At 39.4% G+C, this 11,745-nt stretch overlaps 1 protein-coding gene across 2 annotated transcripts; it reads left to right on the top strand.

Annotated features, from left to right (window-relative positions):
• The first annotated feature begins 2,147 nt into the window (after positions 1-2,147).
• LOC117828039 (gasdermin-E-like) lies at positions 2,148-9,924 on the top strand. Of its 2 annotated transcripts, none has more exons than XM_034705003.1 (10): positions 2,148-2,484; positions 4,382-4,620; positions 4,712-4,904; positions 5,065-5,242; positions 5,422-5,542; positions 5,921-6,067; positions 7,051-7,172; positions 7,269-7,437; positions 7,551-7,621; positions 8,618-9,924. In XM_034705003.1, the coding sequence occupies exons 2-10, from the start codon at positions 4,410-4,412 to the stop codon at positions 8,855-8,857; spliced, it is 1,452 nt and encodes a 483-aa protein (XP_034560894.1). In that variant the 5' UTR covers positions 2,148-2,484; positions 4,382-4,409; the 3' UTR covers positions 8,858-9,924. The 2 variants fall into 2 exon arrangements, with proteins under 2 accessions (XP_034560894.1, XP_034560895.1); XM_034705004.1 differs by having other exon boundaries at positions 2,170-2,204.
• Positions 9,925-11,745: the final 1,821 nt, after the last annotated feature.

Below are 11,745 nucleotides of genomic sequence, written 5' to 3'. Positions count from 1 at the left end.
CAATAATAAACATGTTTACAGCCTGGTTCAAAAAACGGCTTCGGTCTGAAGAGCTAATTTCTCTATCGGCACACACTGTATGGGGGTGAATTTTTTTCTAACGCAACAGTTCAGCAAATACCTAGATTATACGTTTTGCCCATTTAAGAACATGATTGACTTGACTGACAGGGATGTAGCTTTTGGCAAGGAGGCTCAAAGCCTGCCTCTTTACCTCACACTAGCTTGACAGCAGTTAGGTTGCATTCAGCATTTCCAATATGGCTCCCGCCGATGATTGGCCTCAAAACAGCGCTCATTTATATACTCTATGGTTAAAACAGTAACTCCATCTGTAAATCACTACGGGTTACTGAATAGTTTGATTAGTATGAAATGTCAATCATACTCTTTGGCATCTGTAGTCATCAGATCTTAACCCATTAGACCAGTGAGACAGTTTGGACCATCATCAGATAAAAAAAGGAGTATCTTTTGGGGAAATTGAGTTTCAAAGGCTTTTATCTGGCAGCATTTATGGTTGTCTTTCACCTTACTAAGACACTCACTCCCTTTAACTTCATTTCAGAAGTAAATATTTAACTTATGTTCAAACCAGAATAGTAAAGAACAATATTCCCACCCGTTCTTTTCTTTTTTGTGATCTACACTCACCTTTCCTTTCCAGGTTTGAATGGGGCCAGGTAATAGGCTGTTGATGTATCCAGGGTTAATCCTGAATGATTTACAAATCAATCAGAGGGCTGATACATACAGTATAGTCAGACAGCAATCCAACCTATCACATCGTTAGGCAATTGATTCTTTTAGAGTCTCTAATTAGTCGTTCATGCATGTCTTTGGGGCCGTGGAAGAAAAACCAGGACACCTGTGGAAAACACACTCTGGCCTGGGAACTCCACTCAAACCTTCTTTCCGTGAGGTGACAATGATCATCACTGCACTACCATGTAATTGATGTTTTCCAGATAACACTTCAAATTCTATCTGCTCAACCTCTTCAAGACCTCTCTGAGAGCTGCTTTAATTGGTCAACAGGAACATAAACTCCCTCGCATGGATGAGTTGCTGGAGCATCTTCTGCCCCCGTTGGGCCACCCAAGTCATAAAAGTCTGAATCCACCCCTGGGGTTCAAGCAAGTGGGAGTTAGTTGTTAGTTGTAAACCCAAAATGTTGAGTGACCGCACCATGTTTACAGTGGTTAAACCTTAGATTTCTGTTCACTTTGTTATTGCAATCGTTAGAGGTTAAACCAACACCAATGTTGTTTTGTATATTTTATGCATTTGCTACTTTCAGGTGATTATAACTTTTGAACATTTCCCCCCTGTGCTGCCCCAAGCAGCCTGTAGACTTTAACCAGCTGTGCAGGGGGACTGTCATTATCTCAACATCTGAATGGCAACTCCCTGTCAGCCCCCACAAACTCACAACTTATCAGTGATGGTAAGCATGTGATGACACAAACAACCCCCCACCCTACACCCTCCTATTAACACTTCTGACCCAAGTCCTTACATTAGTGCACATAAGTGCGACTGTGAACCAGTGAGCATCAGCAACTATTACCCTAAACATGGTTTCATTTTACTCAAAGGGGAATTACCACTCTGACCCATTTCTAGAATTACCAACAGTCTTTTTTCTTCTTTTTTGGAGGTTTTTCAAAAGGTCACAATGAGCTGCTTTCTCAGAGTTATCACCAGGCACTGCTCCATGGGCAGTGAAGATGTTCTGATTAAGTTGGCTTTTGAGCTAATTGTGGGATTTAAAACGACTTTGTTGGTATCTTTACTGCAAAGTTACATAATCACCAGTTTTTTTCTGTTGTTAACTAAACTAACACAGTTTGAATATGTTAGCGGATTTCACAGAAAATGCTCTCATCAGACAGGATGTGGGGTTGTTGGTAAAAAGTTTGAAAAACACCTGTGCCATAGCCTCAAAGCAGCATCGGTTTGCAGATTTGGTGCAGAGGTTTATGAATGAATCATATTACATTATTACAACTCTCAATATCTTTTGAAAAAAAAAAAAAAAAACATAAAATCAAAGAGGCAAGTCTGCTCATGTCTGGAAACATGCACGCAAGCGCACGAGCAAGAAAACGCACATGCACAAATCCCAGAGTTCATATGATCACAATTACCAGTGAGAGTGGGAGAGGAGGCGGTCTCTGTGCCGCCCTGTGAAGTGAATAACGGTACAGTCTAACTTCTATCGCCATTCAGCTACAGCTCCGGACGAATACAGCCTGCGTCAGAGATTTCTTTGGTTATTTCCGTCTCTCTCTATTTAACGGAATATATTACATTTGTGACAGCACTGCGAAGGGAGAAGTTCCAACAGGGGGACTATTTGGGGGCGCGTAGGGACACTTTTACCCATGAAAACGTAGATGACATTCCAGGAGTGACAACCGGGACCTCAGCACGAAACGACGTTCATCCTAAACCTGAGGAGTTGTTTTTATCTAATTTGAGGTAAATAACAAATTAGGCTAGGCTACCTGAAATTGAGAAACTTTATAAAGGATTCTTAGAAAAAAGAAAACCAGTGTAAGAACTCTGTTATTACTCACGTCTGTATTTTTAAGAGCTTTTTTGTTTGGAAATTTTGTTTTCCACTTATTTGTCACTACTTTTCCATCTTAATCCGAGTCATGCGTTCTAGACGCTCGTGCACACCGTGCTGTACAAGCACGCGCTGCTCCAGAGCTGCTGCAGCCTGGACATATTAGAAGAAGTGGGCTGACGGGAAATAGACACGCGCGCTGGCAGTGGCACACATGCAAGTGTGTGTATGTGTGCGCGCGCGCGCTCGTGTGTGTGTGTGTGTGTGTTTAACTTGTATACACGCGACTGGAATGCTGTGGGTGCATAACCAAGGGACATTTTCTTAATTACTGTTTATACTAGCAACCTTTTTATGTTTTTTGTTTAGTTTTCTTTCAACTTTTTCTTTTTTTTACCATATAGTTTAACCCCCCTGTTATCCTTGGGGTCAATTGGACCCCATTCAATGTTTAACGTCTCTAAATGAATGACTAGCATCATTTGTTTGGCTCCATATTTCATGACTTTTCCTACTTTAATGGGGACAACAGGGAAAACGTAAAATTAAAATGTTATGTTCCAATTTCCTGTAAAAAAAAAAATGATATTGAGGTCACTATAGCCAAGCATGTGACTGCAGGAGCTGGGATCAAACCGCCAACCTTTATATTGAGATATAATATTTCCAGCCACCATGTCTCTGAAGACACAATGATGTGTTTTGTGTCATATGTTTTGATAACATAGAAACAAGCTAGGCTGACGAGGGCATGACAAACTTGCAGCAGTTTGATGTTCTGTTTTACAAATAAAGTCCTTTTAAATGCTTTAAATTATGTTTATGCTTGAAATATATTTAATTTAAAGGCTATTTAGGTAGTCAACAAAGAAACATAAAGTACCTGATGCATAAACCTGGGTAACAAGCCGTTTCTGGAGGTTTAAATTGCTGGGGTCAAATTGACCCCAAGGATAAAAGACTATATTTGAGGGTAACAGGAGAGTTAAGTTTAGCAAAGTAAAAAAGTTCAGTCTCACATTAGCTTACATTGAATTGAGTAACTTATTTTGCTATATTGTTAAAAAAAAAACAGTATGTGGATTGTTGTTTGTTGGCTTTATTACACTCATCTACTACCAATACATTTCACATTAAGCGTGATAGTTTTGAGTAAGCATTGAGGGAAGGTCCCAAATGATGTAATCTGAACTTTTGAATCATTCATACTAAATGACTCAATGCACCTAAACCCTGTGAAGTCGAGGGTAGTTTGTGTTTACGGAAACAATGTGGTGTTCTCGATTTGACAGAAGGAAAAGCTTCACAGATCTGAGCTCTCTCTAGTGTATTCACCCTGACTGACTTTAACATTCCTCATCTACAACATTCCTTAAACAAACAGTGACTTGCTTCAAACTCACTTCCATTCTTCCCCTCATGGAACAAATCCTCTTTAACGCCTGATTACTTTAAATATTTAAGCTATGAAAACTGAGCCGGCGGGATTAATGAGCCAGGGCGTGCGTGAATGTGCACGTGTTTGTGGCCACACAATGTTAACAACTTGTAAGGGGACTTCCTTTATGCCATTTGAAACACCGCTATTGTAACTGCATGTGTGGGCTTACACAGCACCTGCAAAACCCCATACCACACAGGACCTTGACACTAAGTGCTCATCATCAAGGGGATAAACAAGGGAGAATACCGAGCCTTGAATGGAAATTACCCTCAGTGGTTTGGTAGTTTAAGTAGCAAGCATACAAATGCTCTCCAAGTGGATAGAAAAGGGTCAAATTAAAGCCTTTAATGTCTCTTTTGCAGCTGTCTGCAGCCCTCGTCTGCTGTAGCCATGTTTTCCAAAGCCACCGCCAACTTCGTCCGTGAGATGGAATCTGAAGGAAGCCTCATCCACGTGTCCAGAGTGAATGATTCACACAAACTCGTTCCCATGGGACTGGTCATCAAACGCAACCGCATTTGGTTCTGGCAGAGGGCCAAGTACCAACCTACAGATTTCACTCTCAGTGACTTGTTGCAGGGTGATAAGTTGCTCAGTCCTGGTATGTAGATATATATTATATGTGATATTTTTACATCCAATGAAGCCGCATGCATCCCTCCTGTATGTGTTCTAACCACATGTGTTTTCAGGAGTGTCTGAGAAAGAATTCTTGTCCTATGAGGCGACATATGGAGACAAGCTCTCTGGAAAGCTGAACACTGAGGCTGCCTCTGTCAGTGTCAAACTGGAGGGGCAAGGCTCCTCTAAACTCCAGTCATGTTTTGGCAAGCTGATGAAAGAGGAACTGGACGTGAAGAAGCTGCTACGAGACTCCAGTGACAGGTGTTAAATAACAGACAGTGACAAGATGATGACTCTATTATTTATGACCCTTCTTCAGCCACCTCTGTTCGTTTTACTTCTTCTAACCCTGCCTATTCAAGTGCTACACAAGACATTACCTCTCTGTTGAAAATAAAAAGCAAACGTCTCGTTGCATCAGGCAGGTGGACATGCAGCACATGCTGGTGCAGCAGTTGGAGAAGCGAGCCGAGGTGCTGGCAGTGGTAAAAGAGAGGATCCTCACCACTGACTCCAGCTCCGTCACCCAGACCAAGAAGGAGCAGTGCACATTTCAAGGGGTGCTCGGGCTCGTGGGCATGCTGGGTAGCTCTCTTCAGGTTTGTGTGCATTCATTTAATATCATAATGATCTGACTTTTCTCCATAATTTGGTAAAAAAAAATTGATTGGTTATTGAATGACATACAGTTATATGTACTTAAAATGTTGTATGCAAATGATAGAGTATGTACTTTGTTAGATGTTGAACATTTTTAAAAAGACGTATGTATTTTCAGGTGTGTGTGAAGGACAGCAACAAGATGGAGGCCGACAGTGATGTTTCCTTGGAGATCCCCTCTGGTACAGTCATTGCCTACAGCGTTCTGGAGCTGGAGATCAAGAAAGATGGACGCTATGGTGAGTGTGTGTGTGTATGCATGTGTGTGTGTGTAGGTGAAAACTTTTATTTACATGTGGTTGAAATAAGTGTCTGGGGAGGAAAGTGTGAATCAAAACCTCACTTCTCCATTCCTGGTTGTTGAGACATCATGTACAACCAATTCCCCCCAAAAAACTCCATTATGTTGTAGCCTTGCCTCCTAAATATTCGGCAATGAATAAAAAATGAAAAACTTTATTTCAAAATGTGGACGTAGCAGTTAACACTGTATCTGCTGTAAACATTGCACATTACTTTAAGAGCATGGAAAAGAGGAGTGAAACAGATTGTATTTATTCTACCCCGACCTGTGTTCCCTCCTCTGTTATTTACCACAATGTTGTGTGTGTTTTAAGGCATTTGTCTACGACCTGGAACAATAGGAGGAATTGAGGAAGACTCAACTGTAGGACGGCCATTTGATGATTCCTTGCATACTGTGGATGGAAAGTGCAACAGGCAGACAGCTCCAGAAACGTTACCTTCAGGTGCATCGCAAAATGGTTAGTGTCCATTCATTCTCAGCCATGGTTGTCTCCTCACTCATTAGTAGGAAATACGTTCCCGTTTGTAGTTATTTATTTACAAAGTTTTATTATTGTAAGGAAATGAAAGGAAATGGTTTAACCGTGGAACCACACAAACTTCCCTTTACTGTGGATTCAATTAAATGTTTCACCTACAGTAGTGTTTTCTATGAAGTAGTACAGCTGGGTTGATCAACCTCAGGAGCGTAAAAGTGAGACTTAAGTGACCTCTAATGTAAATAAACATGTAGCTACAATACGTTTTAAGACAGCTCTCATGCTACAGGGTCAATGTTTCACTTTCTATTCTCTGATTTTCAAAAGACTTGCCCAACACAACTTTGCCCAACCAGAGAGGGGAAACCCCAGACAATTTACAAAGTTCTGTAGTTGTGTAATAATTTCTCAACTATGACAATGACAATGAGTTAGTTCCATTTATACCTATTACATGCTGCATCACAAAAACAAAGTAACATAAAAAATTGTTGATGGCAATATGTATTCTAGAATCACATTTAGAAGTGTCTGGAGCCGCAGTCACAGGCATTAAGAATTACATTACAGAAATAGGCAGTTTTCAAAACCGCCTGCTATACTACTAGTACGTACTGAATTGGCCAAAATTCAGTACTATGCAGTATGTGAACAAGAGCAAAATCTGCTTGGCCGTTTTTTTTCTTCCACTTTCCGAAACCGGAAATCCAGCGATGCCTGGCCCAGCATACTGCATAACAGATTCAACAGAATACTACATATATCCTTCAGGCAGTTTTGAAAACAGCCCTAGTCTTCTTGCTGGGTCATAAAAAGTAACAACCTTAATTTCAGTTGGTGTCATAACAAGACAAAATCTCCTCCCAGGAGCTTTAACTATATAAATCATGAATCAAATGTTGTGTGTTAGTTAGACCTCAGTTTATTTGAGTTCTAATGCAGAACCTCCCTGTCTTTCACAGGCTCACACGACATGGACCTTTCTCCTCTGGCAGAGCTCCCCCAGTCTACTCGATTGGCCTTGTTTAAGAGACTCCAGGAGACTCTGAGGGACAGAGGTGCTCTGTCTTACCTGCAGTGTCTGGTGAGTGACCCAGTAGCATCAATACATCAAGGAGCTAATGTCTATGTTATTCTTTGACAATCATTTTCTGTTCTCTCCTCCTCTTCTCTTTTTCAGTTGGAGGACTTGTGTAGTGGTGAATCATGCAACATGGTCAACTTTGAGGAGCTGTCAGAGAGTCAGAGAAAAACACTGTCAGCTGTCCTGGACAGTTGCACTGAGGACAGCAAGGGTGGTGTCCCGGCTCACCTGAAAGCAGCTCACCTGTTGGTTAGTGCCATGGAAGGTAAAGAGGCCAGCTCTGGACTGAGACATTTTCCCTTAACAATATTGATTTATTTTTTTTCAAAAGTATCCTACAGCTTCATCTTATGTGTTGCATGTTATTTCTTTTTGTAGAGTTGCCTGATGAAACTCAGAGCCTCTTGGGTGAAAGCAGTCCTGATTTTCTGGAGGCCTTGGACACACTGGTACATCTATATACATCCTTACCCTGTTGATTTTTATACAAGAGTTGAAAATATTATCATGATTTTTTTTATTCAAGAAGGTATAAAGATGCCCAAAAGTTGATTTTGACTGGCATTGGGAAAAAAGTATGTATATATACCTAAAAGAACAGTTTTAAAGTTGTGTGTTTTTTAACTGAAACCACTCTGGGGTCTGTGCATTCAAGTAACTTAGCTTAGCTCAGCATAAGCAGGAAACAGCTAGCCTGTCTAATGGTAACAACCAAACAGCATATGTGTAGATGCTAAATTAACACAATATATCATGTTTGGAAAATAATGCAAATATGAAGTGTTATCATATTTTTTGGGGGGTATTTTTTCTACCTTAAAAGTGTAATCTTGATCAATAGGATGATGTTTAGATTGTAACTTCAGGATGTTGCCTGTCTTACACTGACAACTACAAACTCTGTTAATGGCCAGGCATTTTATTTTAAAAGAAACTTTAAACTGAATATGTTTTTATTACTAGCATATAGTCTCTATTACTTCCTGGGGTGGGCAGCCCCAGCCTGACTGAACATTTGTCATTGTTTCCTGTATTTATGCTTAGCTAGACTAAACAAGCTGGCTGTAGCTTCATATTTAACACATGGACATAAAAAGTTATTATACATTTTCTAATCCTGCTCTTTGGAGTAAAACTGTGCCCCTTATTATGTATAACTAACCATGCATTTTAATATGGGATCTAATGGGGATTCCTTGGCTTTTGGAGACAGCCTCAAGTCGACATACGAGGAACTGCAGTTTTTTTGCATTTCCACATTGGCTTCTTTTTTCAACTTCAGAGATCCCTGCTCAATTAAAAACAAAGAATTTCCCAAAATGTCAGACTCCTTTAAGAAAATTACTATTTTTAATTTAGACTTTGACTGAATTTCCCTTCGAGGATTAATAAAATACATTCTATTCTATTCTACCATCCTTTGTTTTATCAATCTTTTTTACCAGGTTTGCAGGTTAAAAGACAGCAGCGAGCCTCTCTCCACACAGTGCCTTCCAATCCTCCTGCAGGACAACCAGGCTTTCCAACAGGCTGAACAGCTGCTCAGCTCCACTAAAGTGACCCTGAGGAGAGACAAGGACAGGCTGTGGAAGGAGACAGAAAACCAGGCAGGAGATCTCCCAGTCGTCCTCTGTCTCAGCATACAGGGGTTGTCCTTTCTAAGCAAAGGGCTGATGGAGCAATAAGAGTGTCTGCATGTTGACTTTCTGTCTCTATTGCATAAAAGCTTTATTGGTTTTGAAAGAAATATCAATATCGGATTGTTTTTCCTTATATTTTATTACATAGCATTTACGTCATATTTTTATATAAAAGAATAAATAAATATATTTTATGTTAAAATTTTTCTAAGTTGCTGCTGCTCTGACATGGTTCAAAGACGTCTCATTTTATGTCTGCTTGTAAGCTATTTTAAAGTTTATTACTTTATCAGGCACCTTATAAAAATCTGTCCTTCAGATTAGTATCATGTTTTCTTCATTTTTTTCTTTCTTTTTTCTCTCATTCTGTGGAGGTGTTCTTCGTTATTTCTACTCAGTGTACTGTGGTACCCAAAAACATTTACATTACTCAGCTACAATTTTTTTCTGTTTACAATAAAGCAACTCAACTTAAAATGTGATGCAATGCCAAAGGCCCGAAAATATAAATATAATTTCTACATTCTTGAGGTATGTTAGAAGCAGTTTTAAACGTTTGTACTTGCCAGATTTTTAATGTTGATGAAGCTACATTTGATTGCTGAAACTGCTCTTGATCAAAAAGCTATTCAACTTTTCTCTGGTTTTGTTTAGTATTGAAAAAGCTACTCATTGTTCTCGAGAATATTGTCATTTATTCAATGGTACTACATTATATCAAATTTTATTATTGAAGGTTCAGTGTTTTAATCGTGTATATAAATTAAAAGTTTTACTGCATGCCTTTTTATTTATTATTTGACAATGGTACTCTTTATATTTAAGCCATAAAAATGTATCCATTTGTATTTTGATAGTGCACTTATCAACGTGTAATTTGTCCTACAGAAATAGGAAATTCAATAATATTTTTTAAGATGTATTAAAAACTTATCCCATTGATCTTTTATGTGATAATGTATTATTTCTTGTTACATTTTCAAAGAAAGTTTATATTGTCTCCCTTGAATTGAGGTTACTCCTATAAGGATCTTGAAGTATCTCATGTGCATGTTGTTTTCAGAAAACCACAGTGTTCATTTTCATGCACCAAATAAACCATACTCATCAAGTCCATGTGTGTGTTTTCCCTAAAGGTTGATAAGACCTTTTCTCTGGACCATTTGAGTTCACGGAAAAACTTCAAAATAGTTGGCTCCAGTTAGAGTGGCACAAAAAACACAAATTCCTATTATTATCACCCACCCTGTTTGCAGATTCCTCTTTGGTTACATTGCAGGGCTGAACCACCAACCAAACAAATATGGAAACTACACCACTGGCCCCAAAAGCACCAGTTTCAATGTGTGTCAGTTAGGATTTTGAAATAAAATTAATTCAACATGGAAAGTCACGTTTGTTCAAACTGTGGACTTTGAAAACATGTAATTTGACGACTTTAGGAACAGTAACAGGGTGGTATTCTTTCTGATTAGTCTAGGGAAAGAACTCTGATCATTACAGGCATGCCAGTTGTGCGGTGGTAAGTACAGACGATCTTCAACAAAATAATTCTTGGTTCACATCCTGGACTGAGGCTTTTTGTGTGAGGAGCATTTTTACTGTCTAACGTGCATTTAAAGTATCCCGATGAAATGTTTATATGAAAACACCTTACTCTCAGTTAGATAAGCACTGCCAGGCAGGACAGTGGTGGGGTGGTTGGTACTGCATGGTGTAAGGTGGTGTAAGGCATGATATAGTAAAGGGTTCAAATCCTAGAAAGAGACCTATTATGTGGTAAACATGAAATGTTTTCATCACTAAGGAGACGAGCTGTGCATTTGAAGTACCATTAAGATATACATGAAAACCTAAAGAGACAAGCAGGGGAAAAGTGGACAGACGTGCTGCCTTTCAACTCAAGGGTCCTGGGTTAAAATCCCAGCAGGGAAAAACTTTCCTCACACTATAGATTGAACCATGCTTCAGAAGCACAAATCAAAATCCCAGAATGAAAAGACCCAGTAAAGAAACTTCATCCAAGCAGCCCTGTGGTGTTGAGGAGAGGCCTGCTACCTTTCAGTCTGATGGTTCTGGGCTCAAAACCCACTAAGGACTTCCAATGTGAGATGAAAAGTAAACTGTTTCCTCACAAAGTGGTTGAGCTGTTGTCATATCCTGACAGCCCGTGATGTGCAGATGCTTCACTGTGCTTTTAAACAACTACAAAGTGGTGGAATAAAATGACCTAAAAGGCAATCACTGCCAGGCAGCTCTGTGGTGTTGTGGATATGACCACTGCCTTTTCATTCTGCCCATGGGAGATGGAATTAAAACACTTTCCTCACACTGTAATAAGAAATGTTCTTTTGGAGTACAACATCCAAATGGTGGAATGAAAAGACCTACAAAAGTAAGTTCATCCAAGCAGCCCTGTGGTGTTGACGTTAGGCCTGCTACCTGTAGTTTTATGCTATAAAGTTTACATCATGAGGTTAAAAACAGGAGATACAGTATGTGAGCCATCACATTAAAAATCTACACTCCCTGGTGGCAAGGCACCAGTGACCCCTACTTCCATCCAAGGGGCTAGTGTGGACATTGTGGAAGATAACAAGTCTTTTTTGAAGAAATGTAACCAGCTGGAATAAATGCTACACCTGTGTGGGAAGGCAGCAAAACTCTCAATTAGGCTAACTTAAAAAAGCTACCTAAGTTATACCGTTTTCTGAATATTTTATTTCCCTTTGAGGAAAGTTTACCTTTCGATACATTCCATAGTTCATAATCTGATTAAAAAATCCTAATGTAGGAATACTGAGCTCAATGGAGGGGAAACTGGCTTTACATGCAGAAAGGCAAGTGTAGCCTGCATAATCATTATGGTTTGATTTGGCTATTTCAGTTTCAAATATTATTAATATTATTTTATTACTGGGTAAATACCATAT

This window comes from Notolabrus celidotus, chromosome 16 (genome assembly GCF_009762535.1).
Source record: "Notolabrus celidotus isolate fNotCel1 chromosome 16, fNotCel1.pri, whole genome shotgun sequence".
In the NCBI taxonomy this organism is placed as follows: Eukaryota; Metazoa; Chordata; class Actinopteri; order Labriformes; family Labridae; genus Notolabrus; species Notolabrus celidotus.
This window is presented reverse-complemented; position numbering and strand designations above follow the sequence as displayed.

Excerpts from the sequence above, each read along its gene's own strand:
- LOC117828039 (XM_034705003.1), top strand. The coding sequence starts at position 4,410 with ATGTTTTCCAAAGCCACCGCCAACTTCGTCCGTGAGATGGAATCTGAA. Across the intron at positions 5,543-5,920 it reads CAAGAAAGATGGACGCTATG|GCATTTGTCTACGACCTGGA; the intron begins GTGAGTGTGTGT and ends GTGTGTTTTAAG. Across the intron at positions 7,438-7,550 it reads GTTGGTTAGTGCCATGGAAG|AGTTGCCTGATGAAACTCAG; the intron begins GTAAAGAGGCCA and ends TTCTTTTTGTAG.